This window comes from Musca vetustissima, unplaced genomic scaffold (genome assembly GCF_032173495.1).
Source record: "Musca vetustissima isolate MV318-11 ecotype Yass unplaced genomic scaffold, APGP_CSIRO_Mvet_v1 utg27537, whole genome shotgun sequence".
NCBI classification, from domain to species: Eukaryota; Metazoa; Arthropoda; class Insecta; order Diptera; family Muscidae; genus Musca; species Musca vetustissima.
Genome location: NW_026882770.1, coordinates 284,892 through 304,816, shown reverse-complemented (window position 1 = coordinate 304,816; position 19,925 = coordinate 284,892). Strand labels below are relative to the sequence as shown.

At 32.9% G+C, this 19,925-nt stretch overlaps 1 protein-coding gene across 2 annotated transcripts in view; it reads right to left on the bottom strand.

The window, feature by feature from the left end:
• LOC133329442 (facilitated trehalose transporter Tret1-2 homolog) overlaps nucleotides 1-19,274 on the bottom strand; it is a 34,165-nt gene extending 14,891 nt beyond the window's left edge. The window contains exon 1 of one of the 2 annotated variants that reach the window (XM_061537916.1): nucleotides 19,244-19,274. In XM_061537916.1, coding sequence (XP_061393900.1) covers nucleotides 19,244-19,270 — 27 coding nt within the window. In that variant the 5' untranslated portion in view covers nucleotides 19,271-19,274. Of the gene's footprint in view, nucleotides 1-2,609; nucleotides 2,731-19,243 lie in introns of those variants that run through there. The other variant, XM_061537915.1, reaches the window with a different exon arrangement.
• Between the last annotated feature and the right edge of the window lie 651 nt (nucleotides 19,275-19,925).

Here is a 19,925-nt window from a genome sequence, read left to right as displayed (position 1 = left end):
AAGCGTGAGCTGAACATATCGCAATATTCCATTCGGCAAATATTGAAAAATAAGCTCGGGGTAAAGCCATTAAAATTCCAAAAATTGCAAGAACTTACACCACAACAGAATGAAAAAGACACAAAAGAGCTAAAGAGTTACTTCGCTTGACCGAAAGTGGTGAACTGCCGACCACCAAAACCCACGGATACCAATCCATTGGACTATTGTGTCTGGAGAAAAATATCAAATACCTCAAGCAAACGCTTCGCCGCAGAACAACATTCGGGCAGCGTGTGACGGTTTCATGGTCCGTTTGAAGGCCATAATTCGTGCCAAAGGTGACCAATTGTCCTGATTTAGATTAGGCGAGCTTACTTGCGGCAATTCGTATCCTTCTTTTTTGAACTTGCTTCATGCGTCTATACAAGGCAATTCGGTTTCAAAAATATTTTTTTTTACATTTTGTGACAATGTTCTGGATTGGTATTTCAAATTACTGATACTACAAACAAAATACAAAACCAGTGAGCGGAGCAGTATACGATACGCTACACAACTTCCATGAAAATCTAACTTTCTGTGGTTCTATATTCTGAGATAGGGCAATATTTCGCGATATTTGCACACTTTTGACTGGCTAGAGGTCAGCAAATGTTACTAATAATCAGTACAGCACCTCTACTTACTAGTCCAGATTCCCTTCACTGTGGGTTGTGTTGTGATGTTCGACTTTCGACTCGAAAAGTACAAATAGTTAAGTTTTCGGTCCACTTCATCCGAAAAATATTATGTGATCATCACCTAACATTTTGTCGTCGACCATAACTGCAACCCCATGGAACATTTCAAAGCGATCAGCGCTATATTTCCGCCCTCCAGTGTGGAAATATGTTACTAAATAATATATGAATACGTAAGCACCTGTAAATATTTAAGTGTAACTCCCGCATCCGAGTACCTACGACAATATAATTGGTATCAATTTAAAGGTCAACCACGCCTCTTGGATATACTATCAACTTCTCGGGTCTATGTCCTTCAGTGGCAAATATATACGCTGTAGAATACAAATTTTGTAATTTTTCACACAAAAGTTAGGGTCCATTTGACCCGCTAAATATTTACCGATCTTTATCAAAACAGGCATGCTTATTCTTTGGCCCGTTCCCCTTCTCCATGAATAAAATCGCGGTGTTTGGGCCATAATTGCGGCCTTTGGAGCGACCAGAAAAACCGACAAAAATAAAGTTTTTGGTCCATTTCATCCCCTAAATATTAACCGATCTTTTCCAAAAACAATAGGGGTCTTCATTGGCCAGAACCCATCATACATGCAAATTTGCGTGAAGATTGGTCGATAACTGTGGCCTGTATCGTGTTTACAAATTATAATGGACAGACGGACGGACGGACGGACACACATGTCTAGATCGACTCAGCTAGTCGAGATATGACGATCGGTATACTTAAAGGTGCGTTACAAACTTTTGGGGCTGCACAAAGCTATAATACCCTGACAACATAGTTGTGCAGGTTATAAAAAGAATTGCCAGAAACTTTTTTTCAAATTTCTATTCCCTCGCCCCTCTCTCCTTCAAACAAAGACTTGCCGCAAGTAAACTCGCCTAATCTAAATTGGGGCATTCGAACAAATCTAAACTTATTCCAAAATTTGATGCTGTTTCCGACATTTTTTGCTTTCAATAAAATTGTAAAAATTGTAGCGTTTGAATTTGTTTGACCAGAACCGCTCATAAATGGAAAATATCGTATCGTGTTTACAAAATATAATAGACAGACAGACCGACAGCTAGTCAAGATACAATATCGTATATCCTAAATACGACAGCCCACTCCTTGGAACAAATCATATAGCAACATACGGAAGAGTTGCGAAAATATATTAATTTACATTACTATCAGAATTCCCTTAAATGGTCTTATTTCTGTATTTGTATGTTTTAATATTTGTCATTTAAACATTTTTTTATTTTACAGCCAATTTCGAGTCCATGCCAATTTTTTATTAAATTAGAATTTTCAATGAAAATTGTGGTAAGTGCAAATTACTCTAAAAATTACAATTATTACAATTACAAAATGTATGTTCACTATCTTATTTAAAATTCCTTGCGTATTTTTATGTCCCATATTCGTTTTTTAAATTTCCAAATTATTAATTTTAATAAAATAGTGTATTTTTCTAATATTTGTTGACCAACCACACAAAAATCAGTCAACACTTGAAAAACATAATGTTTTCGTCAAAAAATAAAAACAAAGGAAATACACACACAAACTGTTTTATATTACACCATCCTATAACGTATATAACCATACAGCTGTTGATATGCAATTTTCGAAAATATGTCCAATATTGCCGAGAGAATTTTTGCAAATAAACAAAAATTATAAGAAGCAACAGCAACAACGACCAAGACTAGACAACTATTCATAAATCTTAAAAGAAAAAGGGGGTGTGTTTGCCAGCCAAAACGCGATGTAGGAGTGTTTGCTTGGGGGCTGGGACCAAATGTAGGAATAACGTCAATGTGACCACCAAAACGTAACTGAAGGAGGAACACAAAATAAAAATAACCACAAAATATGAAAAATTCTAAATTTACCTGCCACCAACGCGCCATGGCGCGCACTACTTTATCCGAATCCATTGTTAGTCCTTTGAGGACACGAACAGATTTATATGTAGCGAAAATGTGGCCGGTTATATAACTTTAATTTGAATTAATTGTGCGATAAGAAGAACAGAATTCAATAAAGTTTGATCAGTTATGTAAAAAAAAATTAATTAATTTTCTATAATCCACCAAAAAATAAATATTTTCTTTTTTTGAAAATTTTCACAAATAAAAAAATCACTTTGTATTGTTGCAACAAGTTTAAATCCGTTCAATTTTATTTCAAGTTCATTGTTTTGCACTTTGTATTCGAAACATAACAATCGGTTCAAAAATTCTTTTTTTCACTTGACGTCCATAGTCCGTTCTTTTTGAGAATGCAAATATTTATTTTTTTTTTCAAATTGATTTTTTCTTCTAAATTTTAATTCTATTCGTGTGGATGCCTCGATATCTGAGAGAAGACTAAAATCTTTTCGAACAGTTTTTGTGTAAAAACATTTTTACACAATGAATTTTCGAACTTTTCGTTTCTGTCGCCGATCTTGTTCATCCTTTCCCCCGCACCCCCAATCCACAGTAGTTGGTTAGTCTTCTTTTACGTATCTTCTTCGTCTTCTATTGCATATCTTTTATTTTCTTCTTCTTTTTCATGTTTCAATCGTCTTATTGTTGTTGTTTTACAATTAATGATGCAAAATAAAGAAAAAAGACAGACAATCGGCGGGGAGGCCGTTGGACCATTTGCAGGAAGACGAAGAAGAACATAAATGAATTCTACGCGATTTTGTAGAGATTTTTAATTCAATAGTATTTTCATTTAAAAAGAATCAATGAAATGCATCATAAACAAATTAAATTTTAATTGTTGTTGACGTTAATTGTTAATTCATTTGTTTATTATTATGTTCTCGTTATTCCTGGGTGATTCATTTGGCCGTGGCCCTTGAAGGAAAATTACCAGTCATTAATGGCGGCAAGTTAGAAGTGGAAAGTTTTTTCTGAATTAAATTGACGTAATTTCAAGGAAATGAAATCAATATACCTAAAATAAATCAGGTTTTAATTGTAAACTACAATGGAAAACCCTTCTATAAAGGGAATAATTCAATAACATCAGATCATAACAATTTGAAATAGTGAAATCGAAGTTAACATTCGCATAGTTGATATAAATAAGAAATAACTCTAAACTCTAAATAAAGCTATGCCCTCCTATACTGAAATTTGGTGGAATGTGCAAAATTTCGTGCTAAACTGGACAATCGTAACGATGTTGTTTCATCATTGACATTAAGTCGGAAGTCATTCATTTTCAGCGATTTCTCAAGCGTGAACTTTTCAAAAATATCTGTTCTAATATCCCTGAAACTTTAATATAAAAGAAAATGTTAATATTATTTTAAGGAACGCACTATGGGCAAGGATTCCAATTTTTTGCAAAAAGCCCATTTTAGGCAGAGCCCATTAAACTTTATATACAGTATTTTTCGGTTAATTGCACATCAAAATTTGCACAAATTTTCGTTCAATTAACCGAGGAACCAATTATCCGAACCCGCTTAATTGAATAGTTTGTTCAATTACAGTAATCACGTATAATTGGAACTACTAATGATTTAAACAAATCCAATGTCAAATACAAATTACGCTTTATCGAAGTTATTCCTTAGCAATAAACATAGTCTTTTCACAAATTATGTCAAATATATATGTAAAAAAATGGCAGATTATTATTCAATTATTATAGTGCAATTAACCGGAGAAAAGTAAAAGGAAATTTATTTTTGATGACATGAATTTTGAACCAATTAAGCGGGAAAATCAATTAACAGTGTTTAATTATACGATAAAATTTACATGTATTTTTCTATAAAATATTTTTTGCACCATAATGTCGAAAATTTAACATGAAATGAGGGCCAATTACATAGATGGAACTGCTATAGCGGCAAGCAGTGCCAGAGGATATTTTAATGGTTATAGCACCAGTCGACGCTATGTTCTCTGTGCAGAATTTTGCACAGTCTTTGTAACAAAAACTATCAATATTGAGTTAGGTTTTTGGGTAAGGCCCACATAAACCAACCCCAATTTTTTTTGGTAGTTTTGAGATTTTGAGCTGGCTATAATTACAATGTATTCAAGGTATGCCATATTTTTCAGACCATAATACATACAAAATACGATTCCATGCTATATTGACTTGAATATGAAATCTGATTTAATATTTGTAATCAGTGGTCATACCTCTACAAAACGGGTTGAAAAATAATTGTATTAATAAAAATTTTTAAAAAAAATCCACCCTATTGATTTTTTACGTTTTTCTTGCAGAATCGTAATCAGTGTCTTCGAAATGCTTATATCTTATATTTATTTATTTCATAAACCCACTTAAGAATGTATTCTAACGATTATCAAATGAAGATCCTTGGATTATTTGAAAGAATATCCGTAAAAACGAGATCTTTTAAGATTTTGTAAAGAGAACATCAGATTAACAATTAAAAAAGTTCAGATACATACTCGTCAAAATAAGGGAGACTATATTGATAATTTTCATTAATGAGAATTCAAAATACCAAGTTTCATCCAATTTGGAGACAAATGTTTTTAAACTCCCCAAAATACCGAAATTTGGGAGGTACAGATATATGGGGGATACCGTAAAAAAGAGGACCTAATATAAGGGAATCGTTATATGGGGTCTGTATAAGTTTGATACGTTCTGACTCAGCTTCCCGAGCTCAGTCAATCATTGTTGTTGATAGAAAAGAAGGAATACCACCAATAAATCCAAGATACTTAAAATATTATATTAATAACTCTTGTGTTTTATTTTCTTTGCAATTTCTTTTCTATTCCATACACCATTAACTGCTTGGGAGTTCTATTATTGTCGCTTCACCCCGTTCCCTTGAGTTAATCATTGATCTCCCCCATTCACCATAACCACGGCGAGGAGTAGAGCAAGCCCCTCGCTTAAACATTTGGCCCGTACGAGCCGGATAGAAACATTGCCTTGTTGTTGCCGATCTCCCTTTTTTTCAGCTCTCGCGCCCCTAAACATTTGGTCCAAACGAGCCGGTTGTTGCTGGTCTCCCTATACATAAGCTCTCATGTCTCCTAAACGGGGTCTACTCAAAAAAGTGGACCAATATATACGATTTTCAATTCAAAAACCTAGGAACAGTAACAATACAAAATTTCAAAGCTCTAACTTCAATATTTCGAGGTCCATCTGATTTCCACAGAGGGGCCGGGTAGTACTAAAAGTGTCGCCGATGAATAGCCGTATTCACTGTCAGATTCTTCCGTAATAACTTTTTGGAAGAATCATCGAAGTTAGTTCCTAGAAGTATTGCCACAGTTTCTTATTGGAAGTATCGCCGTAGACCTGGAAATGTCTCCAAAGTTATCAATCTTATAAAAAACACAAAAGAAGTTGCAGGCACTTGCCAATGAATGTAATGTATATATAATTGGCAGCGGAAAAAATTATCTCCATCGAAATATTCAATTCCAACAAATATGTTTCCGAAGGTGATATAGTCTTCAAAATTCAAATCAGTTCACCAGTTACATTCCCCAAGTCGGTTACAACTTCTATGATGTTAAGTATTGGCGCATTTTCCAATCGAAGTAGTTGTAATTTGGCATTCTGGTTTCTTAAAAGTTTACAGTTTTCAACAAAGGTCTATGTTTTCACATAGTTCCCTTATAAAGGACCCGCTCAATAATAGGTATTGTTATGCCGCAAACGACGTTTTTAACCGAAGTGGCTGTACTTTTATATTCTTGACTGTTAGAGGGTAAACAACTTCATCACATTCATTTTAATGCAAGACCATTTATTTTCCAACCATACCATATTCCATGGTATAATAATAGAAGGTAACAGCAAGTGTTGTTGTACAAAAAACGATACAACAACCACATGGAAATTTGTTGTTGTAAGTTCTACTACTGTCAACTCATTTGGCAGAAAAATGTAAACAAACAAACAAATTATCATCAAATTATTTTTATTTTGAAAATGAAATATTTTCGAATCCTCAAAATAAAAATTGAAAAACATGAATGAAAATCTATCAAATTTATATTTCTATCGCTTCCACATCTTTCCTACAATTGAGCCATTGCCATATATATGTGTAACACATATAACAAATGCTGGGAATAGAAAGATTTGCTTCCTCAAACTTTCCCAGCAGGCAGATTGAGTAAATTGAATACAGGAGCACATTTAATAAACAACAATTTCAAATTGTATGCGTTCCCAATTTTCCTGTTGGGTGATTTTTAAAAACATAATTTGTCAAATTCATATTGACACTAGTATTACGTTGGAATCAAATCAGCTGGGATTTGCTGTTACCTTTTATAATTGTACCATGACCATATACATGTAAGTGACATTAAATTATCAGGATAGACAATTTCCAGTGTATGTCGATGTGTTGACATATGTAGGTATTTTGAATGGTCTGAACTTAAGATCTAAAACCATAAAGTGAGTTATATGGGGCTTTGGTATTTATAAAGTCCATCTTTGCACCTAGTTCCGTTTTTATAACAATATGCTTGGAAGGAAGCATGAAAAAGAGACACTCACAAGACACAGGGTTGCCGAAAATAAAAAAATTGTTGCCATTATTGATGTAGTAAATTAAACTACCTTCCATGGTATAATAATAAAAGGTAACAGCAAGTGTTGTTGTAGAAAAAAACGATACAACAACCACATGGAAATTTGTTGTTGTAAGTTCTACTACTGTCAACTCATATGACAGAAAAATGTAAACAAACAAATTATCATCAAATTATTTTTATTTTGAAAATGAAATATTTTCGAATCCTCAAAATAAAAATTGAAAAACATGAATGAAAATCTATCAAATTTATATTTCTATCGCTTCCACATCTTTCCTACAATTGAGCCATTGCCACATATATGTGTAACACATATAAAAAATGCTGGGAATAGCGAATTATTCCTTGAAGAAAGATTTGCTTCCTCAAACTTTCCCAGCAGGCAGATTGAGTAAATTGAATACGGGAGCACATTAATAAAGAACAATTTCAAATTGTATGCGTTCCCAATTTTCCTGTTGGGCGATTTTTAAAAACATAATTTGTCAAATTCATATTGACACTAGTATTACGTTGGAATCAAATCAGCTGGGATTTGCTGTTACCTTTTATAATTGTACCATGACTACCTTCAATAATTATGCCATGATGTTGAGTATAAATTTTGGAAAATATGACATTATTTACCAAGGGATAATAGCCTAGACAGACGACAGCCTTAATTTGCATTAACAGCCTTAATTCAAATTAACTTGTACATTATCCTCATTTTTACGTGTTGTTAATGCACAAAATCAAACTGAATTTATACTGAATTAAGCAATTTCAATATGGCTATGCTGTAGAAAATAAATTGATTGTTGTCAAATTTGTTTATGTTTACGAAAATAAAAATTAGAAATAAAGGGAAAATTCAACATTTCTTCAAAGTTGGAGCTGTATTATCTTCGTTATAGCTGTTAGTTTTCCTTCCTGCCATGTATCAATTTCAAAAAGATGTAATCCTAAAAAATATTGTAAACAAATGTCAATACTTTCTTCCTACACACAGACAAACAATTGTTTTGAAACAAAAAACTGGTTCATAAATGAAGAAACTCTCGTCTGTCAGGGGTAAATTTTAATTCAAATTAAGAACTTTTTAATGCAAATTAAGGCTGTCGTCTGTCTATGGTATAAGACAGGGAAGACTAATCATCATAAGTTACATTACTTTTTTAGTTATGGATATGCCTCGTAGAAGCTATTTGTAGTAACATTAGTAAAGTGAATCATAGAATAAAGTAAAATAATAGACCATCATTGATTTCTTCCATATAAACCCTCAAATGCATCCTGTAAAGTCAATTGTGTAGTATCTTTGTAATTGCTAGGAATTTCATTCAATTCGAGAAGTATTCGATTATTTACTATCACTAGTTTTGTAGCCATTTATTTATAGCATCTGATGAAAGATTTCAATCTCTTAGACAGATATCTGTGCCAAAGTGCCAAAATATTTTTGTTTTGTTTTTTTTTCGCATAACAAATATACAATTCATTTCGTATCACGTGCAATACAAACAAACGTTTATACAATCATTCATGTAATATATACATATAAACAAACATTTTTCGCTTGATTTGTAAAAAATGTATCAATGCGATGATACTACAACAGCGGCGATCACTGCATTATTTTATAAATCAACAAAAGATCTGAGGGGAATGAAATACGTCAGAGGTATAAACTAGAAATAAGCAGTTAACTGAAGCACACTACAATGAAATAATAAATAAGAGCAGTGAGCGAATAAAAAATTAAAAGCAAAATGGGTCAGGACTTTTGTCCTTCTACCTCGAATACCTGTGCGTCCTTTTATTCTTGAAAGGTTTTCATGCCCATAAGTAATTTTTCAACCACTCTTCCACCGACCATGAGCTCGATTATTTTACATAGCGCAATTATTATGGGAAGGGTACATTTCCATTTCTCCATTGTCCCACCATAACTAAAATTTATAATCTTTACATTTCCTAAGAATTTAAATAAATAAACTACAAATATTCAAACGAATTTGTGTGCGGTGACCGACGACGACCACCATCCCGAGCAATGCGATTCAATGCAGTTCAGTTTAGTTTATTTGCATTTTCAATTATTTATTTACAAAATATTTCAATTAAAGGCAACTGAATTACGACAAACAAACGTCAAGGCATATAAACAAAACAGAGAAAGGGGTACAAAAAATATAGCAAAAAAAGAGAAAGAAAACATATAAACAAAATTTAAAGGCAAGGAAGAAGGTTATAGCAAAAAAGAAAAACTAAAGAAGAATAAATATTGCCGCTGCCAACAAGAAAGAGTTGATCTTTGCCACTATAAAATTGTAACTAAAAAAATTGTCCTCCTCCACCTCTGTCGGCTCTCCTCTCATATCTTTTAATTTAAATCTATAAATATGATTTTTATTTGCCTCTCTACCTTTCTTTTTAACAAAAAAAAACAACAAATAATATGTCGGTCCTTCGGTCGGTCACATGACCATCCATTACACACCCACTTTTTAGTACCGCTGTCATTGCAACGAAGGTAGTGGGTCTGCAGCAGAATTGAAAAGTGGGCAAAGCCACAACATTGCAATATCGTCGTCGTTGTGGTGAACACAAGACACATGCCATATATTGATGGGGGGTTATTCTCTACTCGCACGTCGTTGCGGTTGCAATTGATGTGTATGTGTGTGTAAAATTGCACATTTCCCTAAACATTACTATACAATACACAGAGAAAAAAGTGTAATCTGTTTTTTTTTTTTTTTTTGGTTCTCAATTGTCGATATACTTCTCAGTTGGTTGCTTGGTGCGTATGGTACCAGGATGCGTATGAAGAATTTCGTTAGTAATGTTGCGCATACGGTGTCTGTTCACATGGAGTAAGTCCATTAATTCAACAAGTTCTCCCCTACATACACTGAGCAACAAGATTTTTAGGTTGGACAATTCCTTATGGCGATAAAAACCCTTGGCGAGTATAATAATAACCCAGAAGGACAAATTCGCAATGAAGATAAAGCTATATATCTTTGTTATTTTTAAGGTCATATGTGTTCATTGAAATAGAATAAGGAATATTTTTGTAAACATATCCTCTTTATATTTCGAGTATGCATTTGTTTCGTCCTTATTTTCTTAAACCGTAAATACAACAAGGCGAGATTATTTGACTTCCATATATTCAAAAAAACACTAAAAAATTTCGAATAAATGTTACATTAGGACAAACTGTCGGTTCAATAAAATAAGGGAAAAAATCGACAAGGATTCGAAATAGAAGGAGGAGTTTTATAAAAATATTCCTCAAATCTCAAAAATAAGTCGCGAATAAAGATATATAGATTCTAACTTAATGAATTTTAGAGTTATCAGCAAGAAATTCATCGCGACATAATAAACTCACAAAAGGCTTTCATCCCTATAATTAAGGACTTTTACACCCCCCAGACCATAAGCTCGATTTTGTGCCACAGTTTAATTTGGCATTTATATAAGGTTCAGTTCCATTTTCTTCATTTTGAAGTTCGTAACAACAATTTCCAAGTCGGGACCTTTATATGGAAACATTGTCTGCTAGTGGTTGTATAAACTCTGAGAAAATTAAAAACATACGCTAATGCCAGAAGGCTATATTAGGAACTCTGAAATATTAAAAATTAAGCGGGACATATAATGACATTATTCTGGAAAGAAGTATGTTTTTTAGAAGTATCTGAAATGTGAAAACCAGTGAGCCGAGCAGTATAGTCGGACGATCATATGAAACCCTACACAACTACCACGGAAATCAAACTTTCTGGGGATGTTTATTTTATTATTTGCAACCTCTTGTCCGATTAGAGGTAGACAGCACCTCTTCCTCTAATATGCAGTACAACCCTCCTAATTACTTGTCTAGATTCCTTTCACCGTGGGATGTGTTGTGATGTTCGGCTTATAATTGCGGCCTGTAGATTGACTCGAAAAAAACATAAAAAAGGTAGTTTTCGGCCCACTTTATCCCAAAATTATTATCTGATCATTAAAATTAAAGGCGTTGTCTTTGACCTTAACTGGAACCTCATGGAAAATTGCAAATATGCAAATATTGCAATATGCAAATATTGCAATAATTGGTATCAATTTAAAGGTCAACCACTCCTCTTGGATATACTATCCACTTTTCGGGTCTATGTTCTTCAGGAGTAAATATATACGCCGTAGAATACAATTTTTGTATTTTTTACACAAAAGGCAGGGTTTATTTGACCTGCTAAATATTAAAATACAGTTGGGGACATTCGGGTATATTTTCAAAATACCGAAAATGGGGCAAATATTTATATAAATACTATGTCGCTCTATGAATATATTCTCAAAGAACATAGAATGACCGAATTGACGGGGAAATCGGCTACCGTAAGTGAGATGGGACCGTTATACCAGTTTCTTAAAATCCAGATTGCCAAATTACAGCTACTTTGGTGGCGAATATTCATAATAACAAAAATGCGGCGGCACATTTATATTGGAGCTATATCAGAATATGAACCTATTATAATAATTTTCTGTCTATGTGTACGTCAGTTTGTAAAATTTCAAAGTATAGCACTCTCGACTGAATAAAATTCTGAAATTATCTAAATGTGAACGACACCTTCATATGGGAACTACACCAAAACATGGATATATTATGATCATTTTCTCAATAGTTGTATGTCTGCTTCCGAATACCCGCATTACAAAATTACTGCAACTTCGGTGGGGAAATGCGGCTAAAACCTTCAAAATACCAAGACTTTGGTGGGTATGAAATTACTGCTAATTCGGTAGAGAATTGCGGATAATGCTGAAAATGGAGCGGGAGTTTTATATAGGGGATATACTATGGCCCTGTATTGATCATTATTTGCAAATATGTATATCAGCTTCCAAAACCTCAAAAATTAGGCTACTTTGGAAAAATGGCACTCTAAGTACATGGCGGCTGTGTCAAAACATGAACCTTCATTTTATGCATAGATATATATGAGGCTCCAAAAATTGGCATGTCAATTTAACTTAATGCCTTCATCATAGACGGGCTAAAGAACTTCATCATACGATAGAAATATGCCTCATCGAAATAGTCATTGAAAAAATATTCTCTTAAAAATCGCATTCCCTAGGACACATTAACTTCGAAGACACTACACAATTATTTTTAATTATTTCCACTAGAACATTTTACAGAAAACAACACAATTAAAACTCATTTGTTTCTTAATTAATTAGAAATGCTTTATAATTCCAAAGGAAAAGTAAAATTTTATTGCAAAACATTTTGTTCTCTGTAATTACACATCGACATTTTATCGTTATTATTATCACCAATATTAGCATATTGTGCAGTGAAAATGCAACAACGCCAACAACGACATTATCATCGTCCATACAACAACAAACTATGGGGAAATATTTAACTAAATGTTGTTGTCGCGTGCCATACAGACTTAACTGCATTTCCCCCCGCCTTTGACATTTGTTGCATTCTGTTTGTTTTTTAGCGTTTGCATTGTTGTGGGTGCACTCCTTTCGTGTCGGCCACCAGTTGAACATCAATCAAATTCATGTGGATAGCTTAATTACGTTTATTGAATTTCACTTAAACTTAAAGCTTATTTCAATGTCGATTTTTATATGAAGTTTTGTTTGCAATGACGACATTGGTGGTAAATGATAGTTAATTCAGTTATAATATTAAAAATAATAATAATTTTTTCAAGGTGTTGGATTTTTAAGAATATTTTTTCAAGGACTTACACAAACGTTTTTTTTTTGTTTTTTTTTTTTTTGTTATAGAATATCTTTCAAGGACTATTATCGGTGGGGTTTAAAAAATAATATTTTTCATGGCGTGGATATATTGAAGAATATTTTTTCAAGGTGTATCTGAGGTGTGGATTTATAAAAAAATATTTTCAAGGATTAATAATTTAGTTATTATATTCAATGACCATTAAAAATTAAATTCCTATATTAAAAACCAGTGAGCAGAGCAGTATAGTCGGACGGGGCCGACCACAACTATTAAGGAACTCTAACTTTCTGTGTCCTTGACCATAATTGGAACCTCATGGAAAATATAAAGCGATCAGTGCTATATTTCCACCTTCTTGTGTGGTAATGGGTAACTAAATAATATCTGAATACGTAAGCACCTGTAAATAGTTGAGTGTAACTTCCACATCCGAGTAGGTACATTACTATATTTGGTATCAATTTAAAGGTCAACCACTCCTCTTGGATACACTTCTCGGGTCTATATCCTTCTGGAGTAAATCTATACGCCATAGAATACAAATTTTGTAATTTTTAACAGAAAAGTCAGGGTCCATTTGACCAGCTAAATTATAACCGAGCTTTACGAAAGCAGGCCTGCATATTCTTTGGCCGAATCCTCTTCTCCATGTAAAATTTCGCGATGTTCGGAGAATAATTGCGGCCTCTAGAGCGACCAGAAAAACAGACAAAAATTAAGTATTTGGTCCATTTCATCCCCTAAATATTAAACGATCTTTACCAAAAACAATATGGGTTTTCATTAGCCAGAACCCATCCTACATGCAAAATTTCGAAGATTGGTCCATAACTGTGGCCTGTATCGTGTTTACAAATTATAAAGGGCAGGCGGACGGACGGACACACATGTGTAGATCGACTCAGCTAGTCGAGATATGACGATCGGTATACTTAAAGGTGACCAATAACAAGGACCAATATTTCGAGGCGTTACAAACTCTTGGGGCTGCACAAAGCTATAATACCCTGACAACATAGTTGTGTAGGGTATGATCATTGCTTTAAACAATCATTAAATGATTATACAAAATTACACAATATTTACACAATATTACATATAAAAATGTATTCTTAAATTGTCTCCAAAGCAAGTGATTAATATTTATAAAACTGTCACTTTCTCATATCAACCAGCCTATTTGCATATTACTTAATAATCAGTTATGCTAAAGGCGGTCTTGCTATGTGTTGGCATTTAGACAACAAGAAGACACGACTAAATACAAATCATTATCGAAATTACTCACGTTTCATTGTTTTGTTAACAACAAAACACACCTTTTGAAATTGTTGTGGGTGTTTAGAAATGTGTAGTGTAAGCAATGATTTGAAAGTGAATTTCAACAACTAATTTCACAATGTGGAACTACATGGCGTATGATTGTTGTTTTTGTGTACATTCATCATACGCCATGGTGTAAGTATTTGTCTGTTAATAATCCTTTTGAGACAATGTTAGACAAATATAAAATGTAAGAATTTTAGTAATAAAATAATAATAATAAAATTGTATATTTTTAAATAATAGAAGGATAGGCAGTGTAATATTTAACAAGTGAAAAAGCGTTAAGTTCGGCCAGGTACTATAAATAAAAATATAGGGAACATACCAAATAGTGTACCTATACCGACATTTCTACAAACCTATTACGGTTCTAAATATTGGTCCTAAACCCCATGTTTCTTTGAACCAAATTTGTTTCAAAATTTTTTGATTTCTTCCAAACTTTGCCTATCTTATTATTTCTTCCAAAATTAGCTCAAGTTCGAACATGGGAAATATCTGTACTAGTACCACCCACACAGGGGCTAGGCCTAAATGCGGGTTACAGTTTATATATATATATATATATAATCCGAAAAAATGGACCTATATTTATAATTTTTTGTGGAGACATTTAGTACTCAATAAGAACTCAATGTACCAAATTTCAGCGTATTCGGTTGAAAAACGCGTTCAAGAATCACAAAATACCGAAATTTGGGGGGTACTGTTATATGGGAGTTATGCCTAAACGTGGACCGATATATCTCATCTTCGAACTTGACCTGTCTGCAGACAAAAGACAAACCTATGCAAAATTTTAGCACCCTATCTCAATTTCTACAGAAGATAGCGTGATTACAACAGACGGACGGACAATATATCTCGATTTTTTAAATTCAAAGACATAGTTTATCTGATATCACGATAAATACACATTTTACAATACCTGCCTCAATAAAAATACAACTATAAGTCGTAGAACCGTTTTAAGTTTAACAAATAAAAACCCACAGACTTCACGTGAATCTTACTGTGATTTCTAACAGTTCATCTTACAATTGTTTGGGTAATTATACTGAAACTAAAAATATAAATCTGTAGTGTCACAAGTTTTACAAAATGTAAACAAAACAGAAATAAAAAAAATCAAAATCAATGCAAAAAACCGGTAAGCAATTATTGTCATCAGTTCCAGTCATCTGTATTTTTTCATCTAATTAGGAAGAAAAGTCAATACCGGTCAGTACACGGGGGTTGCTGTTACTGCTGCTGCTACTAATGACGATGATTATGATAATAATAATATTTATTGTAAATAATAAATAATTTTACACACCATTTACATGCATATTAGTTGTCAAGATTTTGCACTGGAGGCATGACTTGTAATACGTCATACAAAAAAACTGAGTAATAGTAAATAAAACCATAAATAGTTACAATAATTGTTATGCTTATTTGAATATAATTCCATATTTTGTTTTTATATGGAAATGATTTTAAAATAATAATAATAAGTTACACCATTTACATGTGTAATCTTCCAAAAACGTTTTAGATATAAAAAAACAAAAGACTTTTTAAATGGCTATTTGATCCAAAAATGCCTATAGAAAGCTTAGTAAAGAATTTTATATATAGAAGTTCTTTATGTTTTCTATGCTTACGAATCAAATGTCGTCTTCAAGTGTCGTACATACAAATATTATCAGAAGTGTACAAGTTCCGATACAGGCGTATGGACTTGTAGGGGTTCTAAATCTACAGAGTAGCTTTAGAACCGAAATTATTTGTTGCACAAAGACGAACAACAATAAATATGAATATTAGACAACACAACAAGTATACAGGCGATACTTACGTGTTGCTAATTAGGAACTGGTGGTGGTTGGTAAAATAAAACACTTGTTTAATTTAAAGACTCTGGCGGTCTGAATTAATGTTTTATTCCTTTTAAAAACAATTCTTAATGTTTTAGCGGCAAAGTTATTTAGCTTTGTGCTTCTTCTTTCTTAGCTATTGGTATTCTCTGATGACTTGAATTCATTGAAGTAATGGACGAATGAATTACATCTTCAGACTTGATTTAGGATTACTAATTTTCAAAATATTGTCCATTGGTGGGGAGTTACGAAATGGACATGATATAGATTTGATAAAAATGTTATAAATTAACTCTGTCAAAAAAATCTTTACTATCTTTTTTGATAGGTATCAGAGAAGTGGACCATGTCGGTCCACTTCCATATATTTGAAGATCATTTAAGACATTTACTTGAATGTATAAAAAACAAGCAAATATTTCGTAAAGTTCCGATCATTTTATAACATACCCAAAAGAAATTGTATTACTCTACCCTATGATGGAGGGTATAAAACCGAAGTACGTATGCAGGTGTCTTTTTAATTGGCCTGTTTGGGAATACTAAAAATATAAATAAACAAGTATGTAGCAAGTAAAAAGATGCCAGTTGGTGTTGCTGATAGATCAGCCTAAGGTTTGCGGAGGTTTACTGAATAATGTCCAGGTTATTTCAAAGAGATGGCCATCTTTGAAGGGTTTCCAAATGAGGTTTCCCTATAGACTTCATCTTAGAATTTAAAGCAGTTTTGGAAAATTTTTATGTGTAGCAAAGTTTAGATTAAAGTAGACATTCCATTATCTTGACATTGGGTTAATATTAACACTTGTGTGAATATTCCGGTCGCTCTCATTGAGATTTACAAGTTTTCAAAATGTTTTCCCTATGTGGGGGATATGCAAGAAGGAGTGGATTGAAATCCCATCTTTCAGCATTTAGTTCAAATCGGATAGTCCGTTCGCATTTTATTACAAAAAAATTAGCACAATTTTGAGGTACCAGAAGGAGTGGACCGATATTCCAGTCTTCCAACTTGAACGAGAGTTACTCCCCTCGAGAGTTATCGTGCGCATTTGTAAATCTACTCAAATTGTCTGAAACGGATTTGGTCCAAAGAAAAAATGGGGTCTAAAACCTTCATTTCGATGAAGCACATTTTTGCCGTATGAAAGAGTTTAGACCATTATTAGCCATAAGGCTGAGGATATAAAGAATGGACGACATATCCAATTTTCAATTCCAAACATCGTAGGTGTAGTGTAAGGATATGTGTAAAGTTGCAAAGTTATGCTATAAATATTTCGAAAATGGGGTTGAATAATTAAAAACAAATAAAAACGCCGATAAGTTCAGCCGTGCCAAACATTTTATATACTTCATCATAAGATGGACATCCAAATTGCTTCCAATACATTGGAACTAATATACGGAGTTCATATTATTGTAAATTTCTATAAAAAGAAAATGAAATGCCAAACTGCAAACCCAATACCAGCGGGCATTATGGGCCGACATTTTAAATATTCTGCAAATACATTAGCTATTGTGTGAGAAATCGAAATGCCGATTACAGAAAAAAGGAAAATGCGACTAAGACATAAAAAATGACGAATGTGTCATTCTATAGATGTACCCAAATGTCTCCTAGTTTTTTCCACCCCACTTTTCTTATACTTATAACACAAATGTCCAAAACTACATCCTTATACAATACGAACTTCAAAATAACAAGTTTCTCAAACCTTCACAGCTAGATCTATCTATAACCACACCAAATCACAAGATTTCAGATCAAATCGTTCATCCAATAGGGCAGTATATACTTTTCTGAACATTTTAATTTTTAAAGAAATTAAAGATTTAGATATATTAGTTTGCCAAATATAGTAATATAAGTGTCATTTAGTACTTGTCGAACTTCAATAGTAGGGGAGACTGGCGCACCTTCGTCGTCGGGCACATTCGGCAATTGATTTTTTCGATATGAAGCTCTGATTGTACATCACTAGATTTTATTCATAGGTATCGAATATCAAAATAAATAATAAACTGACGCAAAGTTTGAAATCTCTAGCTTATTTAGATGGACGTGTTTTTGTATCTTTACAGATGTTTTTGTAATATTTCCATTCCATTTCGTAAGTATGTCGTGAATAAAAATTTTCATATTTTAAGGCAGTATTATTAAAAAGTAGTTAATTACATTGTGCATTCTTATAAAAATAATTAAAAATATAATGTTTTTAGAAGATTGTTAGAAATTAATTGAAAAAACTATAAAAAAAATACCTTCGGGTAGATTCGGCATTTTGAAGTGGGTCACATTCGGCCATATACAGATAGTGAAATATTATATCCTTAAAATGTTGTTGAGTTTATATTTAAAAATAATCCTTTAATATGATTCGAAATTAAATATATAAGACCAAATGTGCTTGTATTGCCGAAAATGGGATAGAAAAAAGAACTATTTCTGATGGTGCGTGTTACCTTACAATGCTACGCCCGCCGCTGGAAAATATAACCTTAAAAGTCAAACTTTGAGTCACATATTAAAATAAAATATAACTTTAGAGGATCTGAATTTCAATCAGACTGATAGCGGTGATATTTACCAGGCTATGCCTATGCCGAAGCTATGAACAAGTACTGAGATATAGAGCTCTAAACAAAAAGTGCCGAATGGTCCCCAGTCTCACCTACATTTCGCAATGAGTAAATGAAAAGAAATTAAATCTTTAATAATAGTATGAAAATTTTTTGTAAAGGGTTTAGTTTAATTTTGGATTTCCTTAGTACATAGTGAATGAATGAAACTTTAAATTTAATAGGAGGATCATTATTCTGAAGGTCTAAGGTCTATAAGTCTACACAATCATTATTGGATGATCCGATTTCTAATGATAGCTCATACCGAAAATATTTACATTCAATTTTAGGAAATATTCCATAATTAGTTCACTCGATAATATTGTATTTTACTTTTTTTAATTAAATAAGCTTTTCTAATTATAAAATAATCCACCAAATATTTATACCTTGACGGGATCGGTTACAGCCACCATTATTTTATAGCTGTTTGTTCAGTCTATTTCACTTTTAATATTATTAATAAACTATTCATTCATTTGAAATATGCATTCAGTACTTGATCAATATTTTTCACTATTTTCTATTTCAAATATTTTTTTTTCGAATTATGATTTCAAAATTTTCCAAATTTCACTGCTTTCCAGACGATAGTCACAACGCAACTAAAGTCTCAAAAGTGTCTCAAAAGTGACAGCCCGCGCCAAAAGTCAACAAGCAACAGTTAGTTGTGCTGCGTTCGGCATTGGGATAAAGTGAGAAGATATGAAACGGCTAATACGAATGTATGTGTGTATGCAAGTTTGTACGGCAGGCTAAGCGACGTAAATATAGCACCCAAGACGCCTCAGCTTATCCACCACACCACAGCAACGACCACATCGAAGTGTACGCACACAATTATACTTTCAAATGGGGTTTTAGTAGAACTTATATCCCACCGCAACCATCCACATCCGTATGGTAATGCATAGGCAATAACCAAGTGAATCGCTGGCTCGCTGCTTGACTTATTTACTGACTTGCTTAGCAGTAGTAATCAGTAGATATGTAACGATTATCAAAAAAGAGAGATATTACTTTGTTGTTTTCTTCTTTTTCTTAACAGCCACAAGTTAGAGAATTAGTATT